At 38.1% G+C, this 23,480-nt stretch overlaps 1 protein-coding gene across 1 annotated transcript; it reads left to right on the plus strand.

Moving 5' to 3' along the window:
* The first annotated feature begins 58 nt into the window (after positions 1 to 58).
* On the plus strand, positions 59 to 15,352 carry LOC105444595 (ciliogenesis and planar polarity effector 1-like). Its single transcript, XM_030996524.1, has 10 exons — positions 59 to 186; positions 5,251 to 5,444; positions 6,528 to 6,666; positions 7,174 to 7,298; positions 8,020 to 8,246; positions 9,096 to 9,208; positions 9,826 to 10,086; positions 11,090 to 11,272; positions 12,129 to 13,126; positions 14,369 to 15,352. Exons 6-10 carry the CDS (start codon positions 9,201 to 9,203, stop codon positions 14,647 to 14,649), a joined length of 1,731 nt encoding a protein of 576 aa, XP_030852384.1. The 5' UTR covers positions 59 to 186; positions 5,251 to 5,444; positions 6,528 to 6,666; positions 7,174 to 7,298; positions 8,020 to 8,246; positions 9,096 to 9,200; the 3' UTR covers positions 14,650 to 15,352.
* The last annotated feature ends 8,128 nt before the right edge of the window (positions 15,353 to 23,480 follow it).

Below are 23,480 nucleotides of genomic sequence, written 5' to 3' on the forward strand. Positions count from 1 at the left end.
GAATCAATAGCACAGCTTTTAATACACAGCCACTATAGTAATGCAGCTAGTGCTAGTGGTGGTACGCGGTATGGTAAGGGTAAACAACGTACGCATTATTCAGTTCGAAGCCGATCCGTGACTGAACCCGATTGAATGACAGATTTCAAGGAATTGATTGATATTGTTGTTTGAGTCGTACTCGAGGTAAGCTTAAAAATTAAGATTAGCACATGAGTTTGAAAATCAGGAACACCATGGTCTTTGTGTGTCTAATGGTTAATTTTGTGTTAATTAATAATGAAGCAGACACATAAATGCTTTGTTCAGTCCCGTGTATTGCAGACAGCGTTTGTTAGACATGTTAAATGTACACAATGCACACAAGATTCGACTTGAAGTTAAAAACATAGAAATCAAATGTTGTGCTTTTCCTGCAATGATTACTATTGTGCTGTGCTGAGTACCATAAAGGGAAAACTTGGAGAAAGATTATCACATTTCATGTTATTTGTGCAATAATCCTGTCATTAAAAAAAAAAGATTTGTGTTTATGGTTAGAATCTAGACCTATTCAAGAGAAAATGGCTGTAGGTAGGTATGTGACTAAAAAAATAAAAATTGTGGGATTACATTGTATCTTATATCATTGGAAAGGGCTTGAAAAACCATTTAAAATGGTATATAAACCATAGCTCTAGGACAAATATTTAGCGAGTTATGATTTTTTTTAAGATTAAAAATCTGATTTAATTATCGCCATTGTTTTACCATTGAGACCTCTCAAAATCTGTGACCGACCATGACCAATATAAAGGATGGTCTTATCAAAAATGTAAAAATTATTCATTTTTCTAGATAAAACCTTAAGGAAAGAACATGTGATAGGGGAAGAAAACCAATATTGTATTATTTGATGTACTATAGACCCTTCTATAATTAATTAGTAATTAGCAAATTAATTAGCTAACTAGTTGTTAATGAACTCATGCACTGCCACAAAAAGACAGACAAATTTCCGTAATTTCCTGACGATCAATTTTGAGGAAGTAAAAAAACAATGATTGTATGTTCCGATTTGATTTATATTCATCAAGTAACGAGAAAAATGTATAAATAAACAAATTAAATTAGTTTTAGAACTATTAAAACTTATCTTCAGGGAAGATTACGATGGTAAAGATGACATTGAACTTTGACTTGAACAAAAATGCACTTTCACATGTCCGTTTCTGAAAATTCGAAGTCGAGGCGAAAGGAAATTATTCCAATGACGTCATCAGACAAGCAAGCCAAATCTGGCGAGAAACCGCCGTTTCCACATGCAATCAAAGAGGAACCCTGCAGAGTAACTCGTATTGGGCGTGAAACTGCTGCCGGGCACGCTGAAACAAAGCCAATGTGTGCGATAGTCACATACCTACTGTAGGTCTAGGTCTAGTGATTTTATCTACCACTCATTCACTTTGTGCAGCACAGAAGATGAAGAGACTTTAGTGAATAGAAAAGGGACCCCTTTCCACCTCCATAGTAGAAATTTACATGCAAGTGTGCATACACACTGAGTACATGTAACTAGTGGCCTATTCAAGTTCAGTATTGAAGGAGGCAGATTGAAGAAGAAGAAGAAGGAAAAAGGGGATTTAACAAAATTATTGCTGACTTAAAAAAAGAGAGTTAAATTATGAAATATTTCATTTTGAAAGATAAAGATCCCTCCTCCATAATTCTGTACTTGAGACACTGTTTAGTTTCTGTAACATTTATTTTACAGGTGACCTCATAGATCTATATGAACATTGAATAAATGACTGTTTATAAATCCTTTAATACAAAATGATCAATTTCCTATAGAGTAGGACCGCCAAACTTCGGACGTTGCCAAGCTTCGGACAAAAATTACTTCAACGGCTTGCATGCATTTGATACTACTACTATCCTATCTCGTTAGTACAGAAAGTTAGGGCAGGTTGCCGTCTGCAAAACTCACAAAAAACATCGAATTCAGAGACAGATTTCAGGTAACCTAGATTTTTACAGTCCCTTAACAGGGGAGTTAAGGTGTAGAGCCTCCAATATATCGATTACAAACAAATCCTTGGCATATTTCAGGTGGTTTCTGCCAAAATTATGGGAGCTTATGAAATACTTTTTCACTCTATCGCGAAAATTTTCTAATGGCGGCCGTTACCACGGACGTAGGGGTACTAGATAGATTCCCCTACCGGAAGCTGGCGCTCTTCCAAGCTTCGGACAGGCAACATTGAGTGTCATTTTGACTACGAAAAAATAGCGCTTTCGTAAGATTTTAGCACCAAAATATTGTATGAGTGTTGCGAAAAACACATTTCTGATAGTTCTACCTAACTTAAATCTACCCAAAACGAGAAAATAATACCTATTTTCATGAAATCAACACAGTCAAACTTACCCCCGTCGTACGATTTTGATCCGGTTTCCAAACCTCCGATGAATGCGCACTTTAGCGCGCACGCTATACGTGCACTATACGTGCGCTACACATGAACGTACGTCCGAAGCTTGGCAAGTGCGTCTGAAGCTTGGCATGAAAAAAGGTTTGGCGGGTTAGTAAATAATTCTAGTTTTCCATTTCCTTTATTAATTTTCTTTTACATGACATACATAAACAGTATTTGCACAATAACTCATTCGCGACAATGGTTCTTAAAATATGATCGCGCAGGACACTCTTCAAAGAGGCAATCCAGCTAGCTGTTAAGGCCAGGAATACACCATTCACTGGCGGGGAAATGCATTTTATGAGGGACAATTTTTTTGCTAAATGTTTGTGATTTACATCAAATAAATGGAAATTAAATCTTTATGAACCATTCTTCACTTATTTGTGGCTGTCTCAAAGTGTGATAATGCTTATATTTATTCAGAAATATCCCTTTTTCATGCACTGATTGTAATATATATGGACTGAAATGCCCTTCGTGGTAGTGGATTAGGCCACATGTCTAGACATTGGGCTTTGGGCTAGTCGATTAGGCAAAAGGGGTGTTTAGAAATTATTCAACCAAAATAAGGGATGGAGTCAGGCTAAGTCATGTATTGAAAAATGTGATTATATTTCCTTGTATTGATATAATATTACATTGCTTTTTTGACCAAAATTGCAGTACACAAATTATCTGCTCGTCTTTTATCTATCTTCTAGTTCAAAATCCCCCCCTGTCTCAAAATGAAATGTATACGCGCTAGACGATCATATCGATATGGCTTGGCTTAGCGCGGGAAAGTCTGGCTAGCTGGGGCTACATGTATGTGTGTGTGTGTGTGTGTAGGCTGTAACTGGTTATACACACTGAAAGACATGTGTTGTTCATCATGACTCATGGTCTAGGAATGCAAGTAGTTAGACTGCCAACCAGGCATTGCTTGTAACAAGCTGAACGAATATTTCTTTGATAATGAGAAATAACGAATTTGGGTAGGATTCCCAATACCATAATTATTTCAAAAATTATTTTCGAATATCTGAATCACGATGAGTCTATATTTCAAGAGGAAAAACCAGCCACGAATTAATTTGAACATTATAATGGGCTGGTAAAATACTACTAGAAATTGTTGCCTATAGTAACCATAACACATCAACATAGGCAGATAAGCTAGCCCTGGCCCTGAGCTTACATAAATAAATTTGGATGAATGACCTCGACTAAACTCAGTGGAATTTCCCTTTATTATTCTTGAATATATTTGAATTCCAAAATTGTTATATTATTTTATTCCAGAATGTACAGAAATAAATACTTAACACATTTTGCTAAGGTTAATTGCTCATTTGTTGGCTAGATCTAGACTCTATAGATCTAGTCTTAATTCTTTTTGGGAAAGCAATTCCCATTACCATTCATAATCATATTTTTGACGTGGGCTAACGAGGTAAAAAAAAAAAAAAAAAATTAATTGTGTTCATTGACATTGTAGATTTAGATGTAGACTATTTTTTGTTCTTTCTTTACATAGGAAGTAGTTTTTGTTGTTGTTATTGTTTGTTTTCATCATTGGGCCAATAAGGCAGATATTAGGTCAGAGAGAAAGAAAGAAAGAGAAGGAAAGAAGGAAAAGAAAACACCTGCAAAGTCTCAGACACGGCCAGGCCAATTATTTATAGAATGGCATACACATCAGATACACTGTCTACAGTCAGTCACACAATGCACCCAACTCCACGCAGACAGCCTAGCCCATACACACATACACACAGACCATACATCACACAGTTTAGCCTACACACACACAATCACTGCTGCTGCACACATACATACACCCATCTAACACAGAGAATCGGCTCTGCTATAAACTGATTTTCGTCGAACAAAACTTACCATAAAATACAGGAAATAAATATAACATGCAAAATATGTTCACCAAAATGAAGCAAAATCACAAAGTTTTCGAAATAAAGTGAAAAAAAATAGATACAGTGAACAGAAATACCAAAAAAAAAGAAGAAAAAGAAGAGCAAAAAATGGATGGTTTATCGTCGCACAATCTAACTACAATACATGGAGGTATTCATGGCATGCGAAGTATTGCGATAGCTGTGATCGGTCTCACAAACGCGCGCGAACATGCCCTTGTTGCTAGGCAGAACTGGCGGGCAACAATAGCTTCTATGAATATTCATGTAGGCTCGTACAGATTTTGACTAAAACGACCAATAATGGGCCTTTTAAAATTCATAACTCATAGTAGGATTTTTTTCAAGTCTAAGGAAAGAGTGCTCTGATTGGCTAATATTTTTCTGCAGAGTTTGACTGACTCAGAGGTCACCAGACGTTCTAGTTTTTTTGTAAACACAGCAAACCACATAATGTGGTCGATTGTCGCGAATGAGATAATAGTATATTTGATCTTTCAATAATTAAAAAAGAATTTAATGTTTTCCCCCGTTTTGTCTTAAGTGTCAAAAGTTTGGCGGTCTTACTCTACATGTAAATTTAGGCAGGCTATTTTTTTTTTTTTTTTTTTTTTTTTTTTTTATTTATTTATTTATTTATTTTTATTTTATTTTATTTTTTTTTTTTTTTGGGGGGGGGGGGGGAGGTTACTGTGCTTCAATACAATTACAGTAATTTACATAGTATAGCGTACATGCCCATTATTCATAAGCCTTGGTTCAAGGTTTGTTGTATATTCTGCCTTTTTAGTAATCCCCACACAGGAAATTGAGAACATATAGTCACCTTGAAATATGACACATGTTTACATTATCTCCCCGATGGTTTGATGCAGTGCTGAGGTCACCCTCCCAGCATGAAACCTGACAGGTATCTGCTTCATCTATGAGTCTTCACAGGTCAAAGGTCAACCAGCCACAGTGACCCTGTGACCTCTAACCCAGTATGAGGCTGGAACTAAAGGTCACTCACACTCCCAACTCCAAGTCCAAGAGGCCATGGGAGAGATGGACATGGTTGGGGTCCAAGGTCAGTGTTTGAGCTCACTTTTTTTTAATACGTGATTGACAGTGAATCTCATTAAATTGGAAAAATTAAATGAAATTTTAAAGTAATTAAATCATATTTAAGCTTGATTTGAACTAGTATAAAATGTACACTTTACTTACATGTATGTACACTGAAGTATTTGTTTCTTTTTTATATTGAAAAATGAAATCCTTAAAAAAAAAACCTGCAAAACTTGATTATTGAAAATACTTTCGTACCTAGGATTTGCTTAATTCTTTCATAAACTAGAGTACAATTCTAGAGGCAAGTCTTTTTTTTCAAGCACATCTGCTGTACTCATTGATAGTTCTAAAATAACAAATTTTAACCATTATTAAAGCATATTGTGCAGAATAATGCGGACAGCTGTTTATCTAATTGATGCTGGGGTCGAGGTGGATATAAATGTATGTACATGTGTGTACATCATTTTGACATTTGACATTTTTGGCATAAAATTTAAGAATATATGAGAAGACATTCCTTCTAGATTTAATATCATGAAAGAAGCTATCGCTAAGGAAGGTAGAACTACATTCATCTTCAATAATCGTAAGAATTCTTTCTGTACGGCACTATGGATTATCATGAATAAAATTATGAGTATTATTATTTCATGATGAATAAAAAAAAAAATTGTTATGTAGAATACTGCTTGCTGTCAACTTTTAGACTGATTTTTCAATACATGTATACATGTATTCTAAAATTGAAGAGTATCATTTCATGCAATGATGACTAACATCAGAGTATAGAATTTGATTTGTTATTTTGGTAGCTCCTTAAAAAGGTGGAGGATAAATCAAAATCTACATGTGCCTGTTCATTTGTTGATATCACATGAACCCTCCTTTTTTCATCTATATGGCAACAGATTTGAAATGAGATCCGTGAAAAAGTTTTAGGATAGATTGGAAGTTACAGGTGCATTTTAATTTGTTTATTTTACATAACTGATGATGAACCGTTCTTCCTTTCATCTATAATGGCAAAACATTGCATTGAGATGAGATCCATAAAACCTACAAATTCTCCCCCTCCCCCTCTCCCCTCCTTGTATAGACTGGATCTGTGCTGCTCTTGGCCCAGGACCGAATCAAGGTACTCTATCTCCAGGAGAAGGGGAGCAGCTTTAAGAAGAAAGTGACAAAGCTGAGCAGCCTCCAGAACAGTGCCCTTGTCACCAGTATAACTAGAGATGGTATGAAAACTGAATGTTTGATACTTACAAAAGATCTATGTTTGTCATAAAAAACACTGTTTTCTTATTCTCATGTACTTTGATTTCTCTTCTGTATTAATTTTCCTTTGTAATTGTTTTTGTTTGTTATAGTGATCTTTTATTTGAATTGCTCTTTTGTCCCACCAACATGATTCATATAAAGAATACATTACTTTCCTCTTTAATGATATTCCAACACTTTCAATCTTGCATTCTGACATTGCGTGCTCCAAGCTACAAGGTATCAGAATTAATAGAATGAGTCTTAAATAGAAAGATGTTAACTCAACCAATACGGTTGTTTAGAAAATCATTTTTAGATTTTATTTAGAAAGGTAAACTGTCAGTACATCAAAATACCTAATTCTTGCTAATTTTAATATAATTAATATATTATAATTAAGCAACATGAATTTGTTCTTATTATTAATCTTTCTTTCCTCTTTGCCTAACGTTGTCTAATTGTCCAACCTGTATTATATTTAGGACAATATCTTTTGGGTACCTTGAGTCTGGAGACATCTTCATATGGAACAAGGATCAAGATACATTGAGAACAGTGAAGGGCCATCCCAGCATTGGAGCACCGACACAGCAAGGCTCAGGGCACAGTAAGTCTTTAAGGCGCGACTGTACTACTTGTAGCTACTTGCGCCCTCTATATAGCAAACAATGTCTAAACGGTGCCTGTTGGTCCCCACGATCCTCTTTTTCTAATGTTAATTGGGAGGTGATGTGATGAGATAATTCCCTGTCAGTCTCCTTGCAGGGAGGTCTAATCCCTCTTGGCCAAACTAGCGCAGACGGGCTTTAAATACATTTCGCAGGATTAATGCATTGTAAACTTATTATATTTGATAATAAAGCCTAAATCCAAAGGTACACCTCCGAAACCTTACCCAACCACAAAAACTTTTTGCTGAGTTGGTGATATATCAGTGGGAGAATAAAATGGTTCATGCTGGGGCTTTGGCAGAAGGTCTGTTCCCTATCTGCAAATGGAGCTAGCTTGCTTTGAAACATCAAGGTAAGGGATGGGGGGGGGGGGCTGCTGAGGGTGTGGTATGATGTGTGAGGATGAAAGTAGTTTTGTGAATTGTTCACAGTTTATTATCCCCGTCAAACAGAAATCATCATTTTGAAGAATGATTGTGCAATATGTAACATCAAAATTGGCTGAAGTTGGTGCCGTGGAAAAATAAACTAAACTGAACTGAACTGAACTGAGCATATGCATGACCCTGCATTTATATTTCATGTACAATTACATGTGAACTGTTATTTGGACATGTAGTGATTGTTCAATTGTTATCTTTACTTTGCTATTTCTAGGAACTGAAAGCATCCAGCTCTTTGCTTCAAACGACCTGCGTAACATCCTCCTCGTCAAAGGCCACAGGTCCATCTATCTCTGGGAAATTGACCAACCAGAATCGGCCTTGCGATCAAGGGAGTTGGAGCTTAAAGGAACGTGGTCTCTGATCGGTGGAGATAAGGCACCACTCCCAGGGGCAGACTCAGCTGAAGCTGTCAGCGATGCAGTGTTCAAGAACGATCATGTAAGATGTGTGCTTAGAGCCAGGTGTTGTTAAAGGCATCATTTAACAATGTTAAATCTGAGATGCATGGCCCTACGTGTTATCAGTGTCTGTGATATGGTGTAATATTGACGCCCTAACAAAGTTGCGCTTCAAAATGATCATGAAGTGCCTCAAAAAGTAAAAATGACCGGTTTTACCATACTCATTTTCCCCAATAGACTGTAGTGTTATAAAAACCGTTAGGAAGACGCAAAATTTGATTTTGATTTCCAATCCTTATTATCTTTATAATCAGACAGGCGATCGGCTTGTAAAAGTCATGGGGTTCCTGACTGACCTAAAGGTCTATAATTATGATTACAGCGTGAGCTAAATCCCGGATTTGTTTCAGAATCTGAGGCAATGTTACCGAGTCACTAAATAATTCTGCATGGAGCTAATGTTCTTCTGGTGCTCAGTTGATGAAGTGAATCTCCTCTTTTAGCATCTTAAAGGAAGATGGTAGTCCATGTTTCCATGTGCAGTAGGTCATAATTTGCTGAAACCAGGCTTGCTGGAATTACCATTAATGGGTGTACAGGTCCTGCACACAGCAAACCCATGGTCCCATCAAGAAATACCCTGTAGTCTCTTGGAGAGTCTTTGGCTGAGGGAAATGTTAAACTTTCCCATTTGTTAAGTGGAAAATGCAGAACATTACATAAGGCCTGTTGGTCACAGAAGTGAAGGCTAATCCTGGTGATTGACAACACCTGTTATTGGGTAAATACCAGAATGGTCTGCCTATAATCTGGTATAGATTGTCAAATTGATTAATTTTGTTATTTTATTTGAATGTAATTTAAAATTTGCCTTTTAACTGTACAGGTATTGGGGCGGAGCTGTGTGTGGTCGGTGGTATTCTACCAGGGGGATGATATTCAGATCTCAACAGTACTGATCAGGTGGTTTGAACCCTGGCACCATGGAGGCATGCAAAGGTGAGGGTCCTGTGGTTAGGTGCCTGTGAAATTAGAAATTCAGTTTGTTAGATACATGTTTATTTGTTAGGTACGTGTATATATGTTTGTTATATATTCAGTTCAATTCAGTTCAGTTTAATTTATTCATTCTTCTCAAGCATAAAACCAATATTAGAATATATACAAAAATGGCAAATATACATAGTAAGAGATAAAATTTGTATAAAAACTTGTACAGAGTAGTTTTCAGTAAAAGGAAAAATATTTACATGTACATGTAGATAGGAGAAACAGAGAGGTAGAGATGAATGAAAGAAGTAGTTATTCACAATGACCCAGCAGCTTTCCTGAGACTTGTCCACCATAGCAAACTATTGACATGCAATGTTCTTACAGAAACAGTAAAATTGGATTTCATTCATAACATTTGAACATTTTTTTTCAATTTTATTTTTCTATCTATTCAAATGAAATGTTATACAAAATAGTGTCTGCCAAGATTGAAAAGGGTTTTACTTTTATCAATGCTGCAAAAAGTATTAAAGCCCTTTTGTTTTTTAATGGACGATATGATGGCATGGATTTGTTAACTATTAGCAGACATCACATACATACCGATCTACTCTCCTGTACAGGCATCCTGCATTCTCTGTGCGATGGCTCTCAAGCAAACATTCCATACGTAGTCTATCGCCCTCTAGCTGGCCGGTGAACCACCACGGTGCCCTGGTAGCCTCCTACAACAACTCCGGTAGCGTGCTTGCCATAGCGCTCAACCAGCGGTCGCCCCACGAGGCCAAGATGGCGTTTGTATCGCCCTTGACAGCTGCGGCTACTGTCGTTGACATGAAGTCCTGTGGATGTAAAGCCAGGCACCCTCATGCGGATCATGTGAAGTAAATATCCACTTTCCTAATAGTAAAGTTTTTGGGGAGTCAAACAATGTTGGATGGGTGATTTCAGCATGCTTGTGATTGGTCTATGGTCAGGGTTGCTATGGTATTATGGGGAGTGGCAATGGAGAGTGTCAGTGACTTGGGTTGGGCCTATAAGTCATAGTTCTTGGAATGTGGTTCCTTGAAGTTAACTCTCTGGGGCGGTCATTAATGGTCAAATGCTTATAAAAGAAAGATCATGGGGGTCAGTGTCTAGGAATAATGGGGTTCTGTCTAGGGATAATGGGGTTCTGTTTTAGATCATTGAGGTGAATGACTAAAGGGAGATAGAAGTGATACAAGTACTACATAACACTACACTATGAAGTTTTTTTAAAGACAAAGTTCATGTTTACAATGTATTTTATTTGACCATATGTAGGTACCATTACTTAATAACCCTTGGGCAGCCTCCAAGTTCACAGGAGTTTCTCTCAAGGAATATTTTTCTCTTCTTCATCATGGAGCTGTTTCTCTTCAAGAAAGAACAATTCTTTGTTGTGCGAGTAACTGTATTTATGTAATTTCCAAATACAGTTACTGGCACAACAAAAGCTTCCCAGGAAGCCTAATATTTAAATCAAGAGAAGTTGGATTAAAAGTCTTTTAAGATGATTCAGTTGGCATTGGGCTGATTAATATGAGTCCTTCCAATATGATGTAGCATAAACTTGATGGCATTGATCTTGTACATGGTAATAATACTGCTCATATGTGGTACATATACGTTAATATATACAGTCAAACCTGTCTACAGTGACGGCCCAAGGGAAACACAAAAAGTGGTCTTTGTAGACAGGTTCCTTTAGTACATGCTTCAATGAGAAACCATTTTCAAGAGAAACAACAAATGTGGCCTTTGTAGACAGGTGGTCTTTATTGACAGGTGGTCACTAAAGCAGGTTTGACTGAAGATATACTTGTATAATTGTGCTATGATTGTCCTTTCTTGGTTGTCCTGCAGGACCTACTGGATATCAGACATGACCTGGACGCACAACGACCTCTTCCTGGTGTGTATCAACAAGCGTGGTGCCCTTGCCATCTTGCCTCGTCTCAGTGAACCCATACTCCTGCAGAGTGAGGGCTGCTCAGTGGAGCATCCTCCAGCATACTTCTTGCCAGTACTCAATCTAATCACCGTCTTGTAAGTCATCGATGTGAAACCTGGGCCCTGTTTCATAAAAATTGTTATAATAATAATAATATCAGATATTTATATAGCGCACATATCCACTATGCAAGGTACTCAAGGTGCTCCGAATATTGCCCAGCTCTGCTAGGCTGCCGATTTCGGCGCTCACAGCATTCAAGAAATTACTTCCTACAGGTACCCATTTTAACACCTGGGTGGAGAGTGGCAAATGTAGATTAATGTCATGCCAAAGGACATTAGTGCCGTGGCGGGACTCGAACTGTGGACCCTGTGATCCACAGTCCGACGACTTATCCACTAGACCACACCACCTCAATAAATAACAAGTCGCAATAACTGTTATGAGCTACTGAAAAAGTAGCATCTGCAGGTTGGCTGGGAGCAGATTTGTCAAAGAAATTTAGCATTTGTTATTGATACTAAGTTTTATGAAACTGGGCTCAGAAGGATTTGTGTGTGGCCCAAATTTGCAGAAGTCCATGTTGTCAAAATAATTGAACCACATCACTGCTGAAGTCTATAAATTAGAGTTTGATGTTGGAAAAGTAACTGTTGTTTTGATATGTTATTTTTTATTTTGTTATTTATTGGTATGTAGGGGAAACCATGCATATTAGGTATAAAGGGTCCGTGGTTGAGTCAGTTGTAGCCCCCCCCCCCCCCCCCCCCCCCCATTTATGCAAGGTGTTTGTGCAAATGATTAAAAAAGGTTCCAGGTATATTGAATTTGAGTATGACGTTGAGTGGATAATCGAAACTTTACAATAAAAGAAATGGATTATAGTGGTCCATGTATGATATTAGCTAATAAATATTGAATCACTTCTTTGTTTTTCCTTCCACACAGGAAGCCAAGTTCTCTTGGTGGTGACCGTCCACCATCCCCTACCAGCTCCCTCACATCGGAATCAGACGACGGACGACAGCGCTTCTCTGTCTCCTGCCATTCTTCCAGTCCCATGATCCTTTGCTCTGACGGGTATCTAGGGTTAGTCATGGAGCTTCCTGCTGACCTGTCCTGCTCCAGCATCCTGGGAGACTACCTGAGCGAGGGCGCTACAGCGCTTCACCTCATGTACTCTGCGCGGGACCTCGGGCCTGTTGGGCTGGGGTCGTTACGGCGCGAGCCAGCAAGCCCCCACCTACAGTCGGCCCAGCAAAGGACGTTCTCTAACATGATAGACATGCTGGCCACTGCCGACAGTGTTGGACTGGAGAGTACACGGAGCAGTGAGGTCGGGTACAACGGACCCTTCGGAAACATGACCTCCGGGAAGATGATCTTTGATGATACCGCCATGATGGCGTCCACGCAATCACTTGGGTTCCTCCCCATGGGAAATCATAGCATCGAGTCGTTGATTCAATGGACCCAGACGGCCGCTCTCAGTGCTTGGGGACTTGGCATCAGCCATGCAGGACCGTGGGATAACCGCCTTGAATACCTCATGCAGTACACGATCAGAGTCTTCATGGCTTTATTCTGGATACTCCTTCGTGACGACGAAGACATCAAGCTTCCAAAGCAGACGCGAAAGAGCGTAAGTGGGACTGAGGTTGGTGCAATAGATCAGAAACTCGGCAAGGTGCTATCTCTTTACAAGGCCATTCTGTCGTCTTCCTTATGGGACTCCTTTGGGAGTCACTCCATGTACTCTTATCTTCGCTTGACCCGCTCCCTGGTCAAACAACTCCTCAAGGGTCAGGTGTGTGACCAAGCCAGTATGACAAGGTGCTGTATTGCGGTGCTACACACTTCTGAACAAGTTCTATCCAGGGTCTACACCAGGAGGCCCGTATCAGAACCTTCTTATCATCTTTCTCAGCTGAGCTTCCATCCATCCGGTATGTCATTTGAAGGTGCTCTGACACCTGCTTCGATGATAATTTCATCAAAGATTTAGGGTTAGGGATAGAGTTGCAATTGGCTTTTAGTTCGGCTAGGTATAGTGTTTGGTCAGAGTTGAAGTAAGGAATTAACTTAGTGTAAGGAATCTACCATGGAGCTATTGTTTGCGGAAGCATATGTCCTACAAGCCATTTTGACATTTATCAATCTACCGGTATCTAAAATTTATTGTGAAATTTGAATTTTGTTAATCTATCAAATGGAAACCCATTTTGCATGAGTATACAGTGACTTTGAAGAGGTTAATTTTCCAATCAGCTAAGTGAATCGTTTGTGATTTGTGATTTTTTTTTTTTTTGGGGGGGGGGGGGGAGGACAAACAACTACTTAACAAAATATGCACATTGTCAAGGCCTAAAACTTCTTCTTTTGGAATCATGCTCACAAAAAATTTGCATGAATTTTTTTCCTGTATAAGGAAAAAGATGTCTTGTTTTTCCTAGTCCATATATTCAGTGTATAGCATGCCACAGATCTTCATATTTTTCTGCCAGTAGCACAGAGGTTATTGATGTTCGTACAGATTTTCTTTACATTGGTCATCAGGAAACTGCTCAGGTTAGATCCTGCACTGCTACAAGGCTTATTAACAAATGCAAGGACAACTCCAAGTAAACAAAAAGATTGTAAATCCTGTTTACTGTCATTATAGGTCAGTCTCCTCTGCACCAGACTACTTACATGTAGGTAGACTAAGAGGTACTTACATACAAGTAGATCTATACCATTTTTTTCTCTTTTTTTTCCTCACTGCCTTCCTTTCAAGGAGATTTATATTTCTTATTGATTTAAATAAGTAGCACTTTGTTCATGATTTTGTTTAAAGCGGTATTAGAATACAAAGTATTAGGATAATAAGAGTGCTCTTTGGTGTCTTACCCTATCCTACCAACCCCCCCCCCCCCTTCCCCCTCTCCAGAAAAAAGGGTCCACTTCTGATTAACAGGCTTTGTTAATTAGAGGGTAAACAATGATGCAATATTTTCTCCTGGGTTCAATTTTGTCAAAGACATAGGGGAAGACAACTTGGGTTTGTTTTGAGGGTTAATGTGATATCGATGGTTTAAGTTTCAAAATTGACCATGGTTACACATTTGATAAATAATAAGTACCTACATTGAGTGTATTCTATGATTTAGTTTTACACATAGTTTGTCTTTTAATTTTTTCCTTCACAGATACAGTAGAGCATGCACTAGCCGGCCAAAGAATGCACCATCTTGCCATCATGCCCCCCTCCTCGCCCTCCTCCTCATCCTCCACCAAAAAAAACCGTAAACAAGCAACTCGGTCTGAACGATCCAGATCAAGAGGAGAGGGCTCGGCGAACAGCCAACGAGGCAAAAGGAGAGAAACGAGGAGCGAAACATCCTCGTTACCATCTCCAAAGAGTGACCTGGCCCCAACCCAGGGACAGAGGGCGCCCTTGTCACAAGGTGGCGCAGTGAGCAGAAGGTAAGTGATTTCCCGTGTGAGAGGTTTATTTCCTCAGCTGTGTTTGCACATGTCTGCATTGCGATCATGTTGGCGCTCGCGCAAGGTAATCCACTTCCTGCATGCATTAACGCTCGACTGAGTTCACACGTGGTCTCCATTTACTTCTTCTATTCTAGGAGGTTAAGTATTTACCAATATGTTGTGTTGACATGACAAAGGAAACACGTGTTGTAGAAGCTGTCTCGAAAGGATACCTGTCTACAGTGGCCAGTCTTCCTATTTCCATTCTTCCTATTTCCATTGGCTGGCCTGTATACAAAGGTTTCACTGTATGCATATTCATAGGCCACAATTGTTTTGCAAACATTAATTATAAAACAGCTGTGTCATTTTCATTACTACAGTATGCCAAATATCCCTCAATCATCCACATAGAAAGAAATAAAAATGTACATACACCGAAGGTCAATTGAAACAATTCATACCCAGCATTTTTTCAAAAACATAATTTCATGAGAAGCACACAAGATATCTCTGTGCACACACTCAGGGCTACCAAGGCTGTGACCAAGGGAGAATGATATGCTAAGAATAGAACCAAAAAATGCTGGAGGCTAGAGAGTTTCCAACGGTGATACTCCCTGCATGCAAGCTCAATTGTTGATTGATTGCATTTAGTTCTAATACCTGCATGTATTTGCTTTAATCGTTATAATGAACCACCTGAATTTATAAATACTTCCCCGCAACTTTCTTTCTGAGCAGATTATAACCCTTTTTCTCATTCTGACACTATAAAATAAAACAATTAGCCTGTTATCAAGACTGTGCACTTTATAAAAAAACTATCTGAACATTTACATGTATAAACTGAAAGAGGACTAATCTATTACTCCTATGCTTTTTGCTTTGTTTATTTGGTGTTCTCTGGTGGAGTACTTTGGATAAGGAAAAGATATAATAACATAATAATAATATGAATGATAACATTTTGTATTTATTTTTATTTTGTTGTGTGGGGGGGGGGAGGGGAGGTGATGTTGGTCTCCTGTAATAGTGTGTGTTCTTTTCAAAAATGCTGTAAATTGACATTGGCAGCGGCACGTGGGGGGGGGGGTGTTGGATGCTAGGGGGCTAGTTTGACCAAGAAAACCTACGTATTGGGAATCAATAAATGTTTAAGGAATCAATAAAATGTTGAAGTTCTTAAGTCATGTGGTTTTAACAGCTAGGAAGCAGGCCATAGTCAAGGTTAGATCAAAGGATTGTCCAAGGTTGGAGGATTGCCAGTATGGAATCAGATTTTTTTTTAAATTCTTATGATTCATGATTATGAAAGGTTCTTCAATCTTTCATTAAATACAAATGCATGCTTCTAAAAATATCCCCATGGCCCTCTCAATTAATCTTTCCAAACACATTGATAAATTCTTGTGGCCATTAGACAAAAGAAAAGTATGAACTAGTTTGAACTGCATCTCGGAACAAACATGAGCTTTTACTTTGATTTGCATTATTTGAAATAATTGTTGAAATTGTTGAAAACTAAACTAGCTTTTGTATTTTAATTTGGGGCTGTGTTTAGGGTTTGCAGAACAATAGTCATTGTTTTTAATTAATGTTTAATGTTCAAGCAAGTTGTAATTGTAGATGATACAGCATTGTCCAGACAATAAGTGGAATTCAATCAGATTTAGATTTTAGCAGAATATGGGCCAATGAGTTTTATAAAGATCATCGTTACTTTCTCAAGTACTGGCCAGATCTGAACAAAATTACACGATTCTGTGAATTTCCCATCATTTTTAAATGCTGCGTTTTCTTCAAAACTTTCCTTTCCCCAACTTTTGAAGGATATTTGGTCGATTATTGGATACTCTGGCTGGAGCCCCATCATTCCCTATTAAGTATATTTTAGCAGAGGTTAAAGTCTGTTATGTGCTGACAATTGCTGAATTGCTTGAAATAATGAGTTCTCATCAAGGGTTGTGATCATTGCCACACTTTTTAATGCATCCTACAAACTTCTTGACAATTCACTGTATCCTTGCATTCTTACATGTATGTGCAGCCTAATTCATGTGCTGGCAAACTCACAAGGATGTTCATTGCCTGCAAGGGAAAGTTTCATTCTTCTTCATTAAAAGAGCCATTACACTTTTATGGAAAATATATTTGTATTTTTTTTTCTCAATATTGCTGCATTACACCTTTGTAGTAATGTTGCCAATATAAAATCATTCGGTCTTGGCTTTCATCATAAAAAAAAGAGATATTCAATTAAAATGATGTCTTTAATTTTCCATCTGGCCTTTCCCTCACCTATTCTCACTTCCTCTCCTCCTCTTGCTCTTCCTTTTCCTTGCTCATCCTCTCCACCTTTCTTCTCTCTTTCCCACTTCCTTCCTCCCATTTCTGTCTTTTTGTCTTTTCCCCTCTCTCCTCTCTTTCCTTTCACCTCCACTATATGATCAGCTATTAAAACTCTCCCCAACTTTGCCTCCCTCCCCTTCTCTCGATGCCTTCTTTCTCTCTCTTTCCTTTTCATTTTCTCCTCTCTATCCCTCTCTCCTCCCCCTCTCATTCTCCTCTCTCTCTTTCCTCTTTCACCATTCATTGCCCAGTGGATTAAGATTCCGTGGAACCACATCCAGGTTCATTCCCTGGATAACAAGCCCCTTGCAGATCAGCTAGGAGACACTGATTAACAGGGTGCAAACAGGGATGACTCACACCAAATTACGAGCACATCTGAACAGATCAAATTGATATCATCCTGTTTTGAGCTCACAAAAATGTTCTGACTACAAAACCTTTTCAGCTGCAGCCCCTTCTCTTTGAAATAATTTACCATTGAATTTGAGAATCATAATTTCCTCTAAGAGACCTTTAAATCCAAGCTGAAATCTCATCTTTTTAAACAATTCCTGTACTTGGCACTATGACACTCATCTAAACACTCTTATTCTTTCTATTTTTCTTGTGCGCCTCGGAATAGAATTGTCTCGATAGACAGCGCTATTCAAATGCCTATTATTATTATTAACGTGTAACGTCAAACCTGCTTTAGCAACCATCTGTAAAGGAAGACAACCTGTCTATAAAGACCAATTTTGTTGTTCCCCTTGAAAGTTATGGTGGTGGTTATTTTTACCTGACTGCTAAGAAAATTCTTGTAAGTAAGCAAAGTGGTTTCTCATTTAAACGTATCATGTAATAAAGGAACCTGTACACAGAGACCACCTGCCTTTAAAGCACACTTTTCTTGTATTCATTGAGTGGTCTTTATATACAGGTTTCACTGTATGATCATGAGTTATCATGTCTGATCCAGGGATTCAGCTGGAATGGGATCACTCGGGTAGGTCATTTTTGAAGAATTCCTTTAAACCCATTGCATTCTGGAACCAAGTGTTCCATTATTGAAGCCTATGGGAATAAGAGAATTCCGTAGTCAACAGGTTAACATGCAAGTTGTTGGACTGTGGATCACGTGGTTTGTGGCTTGAGTCCTATATAATGTCATTTGGCAAGACATCAATCTCCATTTGCCACTCTCAATGCAGGTGTTAAATGGGTACCGGTAGGAAGAAATTCCTTGAATGCTGTGATCACCGAAAACGGTACCCTAGCAGAGCCAGGGTAATATTGGAGTGCCTTGCAGAATGACAAGTGCCTGTGTTCCCCTTTCCTATCAAATGAATACAATTACATGTACATGTATATTAACTAACTTAAGAGTTGGGACTGTTTGAACTGTTTTATCCTATTAAGAGATATTGTCATTTAGTTGGATAGTATACAGTGTTCTGTTACCTTGTGGAATTATGTTCGATTTAGAGGAAGGGAAAAACATGTATGAGTCATTTTGGGTTACAGCGGGGCTAATTGTACGCCAGCCAGTGTATGCATGTAGCTGTCTTCCACACTTGTATCGAATGAGAAAAGATGTGCAAACAGGTTTGTGTAACCACTTCCCTTTCTAAATCATTTCCCCTTCCCCTGGTTCCCCCCTGCTATTCTTCCTGTCTGTGACTTTCGTCTCCCTCCTATCCCACTTTCCCTCTAGTAATTTACAAATTGAGTTGTCCCATCCTGATTGCAAGTAATGTTAATCTGTTGATGTTAAATTATTAGTCATCAAACATTAAAGCCCCAATTTCACATGGATTACATCCTGTCAGCTTGCAGACACCTGTCATTTGCTAGACCACCAGTAGACATGCAGGTCCATACATTGACATGTCATGGTCACATAGATACGACTTTGGACTATGGATCAACTACATGTATATGCCCCTTGGTACAAGGAGTTGCGTTTTATCATGATCGATGTACATGAAAGCCGCCTATAAAGCGCAAGCCAAATCCAGTGACTGGTTTATCTGCAAGTGATTCAGACCAAACCCTATTAAGTGTGGAGGGGGTCAGGAGTGGCCCTTCTCCATACCGGTACGTACATGGAGGCCTACAGTACCTGCATACCTGCCCTGCTCCAGTGGCCTAGGAATCAAGTGGTTGAGGCTTACTCGATCTCCAGGCTGGACGAGTCCTAGTTGAATTCTACAACACTTGCCCTGGCAACTTATGATCAGTTTAAAATTGCTACACTAACAGAATTCCCAACTTCAGGGTCCAACACTTATAAACCCTAACCCTAACCCTAAACTTAAACCCAATTACAATACATTTCCTAACCCTATATCATTAACAAAATACAACCTTTTAAAGCAATTGTTGCCCAGAGCATTTATCAGATAAACCTGAGCGGAGCACTGCATTTTGCATCTTTGCCCAAATAATTTGGATATACGTGCATGTAATTTGATCTTGAAAATTCTGGAACACTTTTTCAATTTTCCCCAACTGAATTGCATCTTTATTTATAAGCAAATTCACCTCCATAAAGTAACCTCATCTCCCTGCCTTGAGCCAAGTTTGGTGGCCCACACGTCTGGCTCATATACTGTACAAACCTCTACATGTATACGGACACGTATACCACGGTGACCCCTAGTCCGCAATCCGGTCACTTAAGCCGGCCACGCACGTACGCCAGCTATTCCCCACTCCTGATGACGGATAGTCAACCTGTTCGAAACGTCAAGCCCCTCCTACTACCCATCCCCTCCAACCGGCGCTATATTTCTCTTTAGAACTATAAGCTCAAAGAAAGATAACCAACAGTCATTTTCAGGACTCCCCAATCCCCCCCCCCCCCTCACATGGTGCAACCGTATAATAGCCTACTTAACTGTATACATATGTAGTCTCATGTCATGTATTGAAGGAAATTTCAAATACTTTTTGATAGGTGACAATTCTTTCCCACAATGTAAACAAGTTCGTTCATAAATACTTTTTCATAGGGTGCATGTCTATTGTAGATGAAGATGATAGGTAGCGATTCATTTTGATTTTTTTTGTAGTACTATTTTTCTATGTGAGAAGTATACTGTAGCCTCAAAGACTGATACTACCGGTAGGTCCATTTACATTTACACAGTCCCAACAAACATTTTGAAAAACCATTGGTTTTTGTACTGCCATTTGAAATACTTGAACAAAAAACTTAGAAAACGTCAGCGTTTGACAGTTGTGTTTTTTCGATAAGTTGTGTGCTTGCACCAAAAACTGGGAGGATTCACACTCTGTCAGCATTTTAAAAAAAAAAACACTCCAGAGGTGGGTTTGTTTTATTTGGGGTTCATGGTTAGGTTCTTAAAAAATTGATGAAAATACCGGAATGTGAGAAAACCATTGGTTTTTGCTTGCAGGGTAAATGCTGCTAATGTGTTGTTTCTTTATATCAGAAAGTTTCAGTCAGAAAACAGACATCCTTATATCAGGAATATGCATCAAAATTCATCTTAACGTTTAAATCAAAGTTAGAGTTTTTAATATTCTGCTTGACCAGTATCTTTTGATGAATATACAGGGTACATGTATACATGCACGCGACATGCAAAATAATTGACGGTTTGATACATTAGAAAATATATGTTGATATGGAAGAGAACACTTCATCTGTTGAGGAAGACTAAACGACATGAAAATTGATCTTTTTGGCAAGTAATCTAACCTCAGTGTGTGTAACTGATGCAGCAAACAGATTAAGAATTCTTCCCACATTTCAGCAGGGAAGAAAAAAGAGAATTCAATAACCGATGGCTTAAAACTTACGAGGAAAGGAAATACTATCATGTTTTGTCACTCCCAAGTATAAGGTTTCTTGCAAAACATTCCACTATTATGTGTTTTGTGTGAGTTTTTGGATATGTGTGGGCAAGAAGAGAGATAGAGAAAGAGAGAGTGAGAGAGAGTGTGTATGTGTGTGTGAGATTGAGAGAGAGAGAGATAAAGTGAGGGAGAGTGAAAGAAAGAGGGGCGAGGGGGGGGGGGGGGGTGGGAGGGATTCATTAATTTAGTCAGACTGGCAGACAAGGTTTTATATATGAAGAGATCAGACACCCAAGTGGAAATTCATATTCAAAGAAGGAAGATAATGAGGGAGAATTTCTGACTGCTTAAAGAGAGATTACAATCAGGATTAATATTGGCATCATAAGAAGTGTAGTGACAATTATAAAGATACTTGTATTGCAGATGACAAGAAAGATAAAAAGATCGTGCAAAATGAAAAGGTAGAAGGCATTAGCTTTGTGTGATATATTTTTGACTGTTTGAAAAAAAAGTTACTTTTACAGATAAACAATTATATGGTGCTCTTATTGTGTACTCAATGTTTAACCTTTCTACGCCTCTCTTTCCTGGGAAGTTGCAGTGAGAAAATAATGATAAATAAAATGATAATAAAAAGATAATACTACTCCTTATAAGTAATTGACTAAAAAATATTTTAATGACAGGCAAGAAGATTATCATCATAAGAAATATATCCTTCCCTCTTTAAATCTTATCTTTTTCTTGAAAATGAAAATGTCCCATTATGTTTTTGTTGCTTGGAAAAATCTTATCCAAGGCAAAGTGTCAACGCAAACTGAACTGGGCATCTTCCCAACCTGTCATGGAATGTAGAAGGAGAGTGAGAGAGTGGCATTTGACAGGGACTGGGCGGAACTGAAGCAACATTTTCTGGCAGTCACCTACCCATTCATCCCTCATTAGAGCAATTATCCCAGAGAAAATTACTGTGCGTTCAGACTTCAGACTACCTGAACACAGCTTTACTAGAATCATGAAGCTATAAAGTGCATGTTATTGCTTGTTTTCTAGTCTGAACCTTATGTATTGAAACATCATATAAAGAAACGTTATATAATGAATCGTCATATATAGCCAAATGTATGTTTGACCATCGTTTTGATGGAAACTTGATGGGGAATTGGTCCGATTCTTGTCTGAATGTTGTATCTTACAAACTTATTTACCATTAACTGGGAGGGGCTTATCATGAGTGTGCACTGCTGATTGGCCAGTTGTCATGTCAACCAACTCCTACAAAAATACTTTCTTTAATATACAATTTTTTCTTTATAATACGATGGTGTCTAGTCTGTTCACATGTCTGCCCCTTTCACGATTATTATGATGATTCTTATCGTATGATTTCCTGTAGTCTGAACAAGCCGTTAAACAGCTCTTGTTGAGCACCCTTGATTAAATTGGCAATGGACAACGTACACAAGATAGTGCCTAAGGAGTTCTCTTCCCTTTTCATCTCATTAAAAGGCAGATTAAAATGATCAATTTATGGGCTGTCACTATGTCAGCTGTTTGATGCGACTTACGTAATTGTAACTATGGTTTTTCCTGCAGAGGTTGCCAAGATTTGTGCCATTTTGTGATGGGAAAAAAACAACTTCATGTACTCTTGTCCCACAAGTGCTTTCAAGTGCTCAAATGCATTACCTTCAGTGACAGAAGCTCCTAAATAGTATTATCTGAGAGCCAAAATGGCATTAATTATTACCCATCATCATCTCCCTTTTGGCTTTTAATAGCAGATGATTTCATGGAAATGTTGATGGATTCTTTTGACTTCTCCTCTATATTATAAACTGTACAGTAGTCTTCTGCAACTTACAATGTACATATAACATTACACATGGTAGAACATGAACAAATAGAGGCTCTTTTGGAGAAAAAAACAAAACCTGTAGTTCCATGCATTGCATTGCATTGCATCTAAAAAAAAGTACTTTCTTAGTCTGCCTCTTTCCTCCTCTATCTTGAAATAGAATATTTCATTTCCAAAATGTAAAGGTAAAATTTCCAAAGTTACCAATCAATCGATGGTAAAGGGATAATAAATGTTATCAATCCGCAAACAATTTGTTAAAAAGATTGTTAGACCCACAAATCAGAATCTTGCATCAAATATCAACTAATTTTGTCATTAATTCAAAGGATAATGCAGAAAAGAAATTTCATATTCATACTTTTTTGTATAGAATTTACAAAGCAAATAGCATCCTGCCTGAGAAGGGGAATTCTGAGGGTTGAAACTAAGGAGGTTAAATAATTTCTTTAGATAATTAATATAGGGAAATCCATATAATCGGGAAGTATACATTTCCTTTAATTTACCAAGTACTCTTAAGTATATTGATTTAACCAAGGGGATTATCTCTAATTTAACACAATTTCATATTCAATGAAATTATTTGAGCTTTGTAGCACTTTATCCTCCTACACATATATTATGATTGTGGCATCACCTGCTAGCTTGTAAGCTTTGTAATCTTAATTAAACAAGATCCATTATTGCATGTTTTTCAGTACTATGAGCCATATCTCCAGGAAGTAATGTCTATTTTGGGCTACATCACATGTAGCTATTCTATGATAATAATCTCCCAATGCTAATTTTGGCCACGGAAACTGAACCAA

This window comes from Strongylocentrotus purpuratus, unplaced genomic scaffold (assembly GCF_000002235.5).
Source record: "Strongylocentrotus purpuratus isolate Spur 01 unplaced genomic scaffold, Spur_5.0 spur5_scaffold_3, whole genome shotgun sequence".
Lineage (NCBI taxonomy): Eukaryota > Metazoa > Echinodermata > Echinoidea > Camarodonta > Strongylocentrotidae > Strongylocentrotus > Strongylocentrotus purpuratus.

Bases quoted from the DNA above. Each gene is read 5' to 3' on its own strand.
- LOC105444595 (XM_030996524.1), top strand. The intron at 10,087-11,089 runs GTAAATATCCAC...GTTGTCCTGCAG, and splicing joins CCTCATGCGGATCATGTGAA to GACCTACTGGATATCAGACA. The intron at 13,127-14,368 runs GTATGTCATTTG...TTTCCTTCACAG, and splicing joins GCTGAGCTTCCATCCATCCG to ATACAGTAGAGCATGCACTA.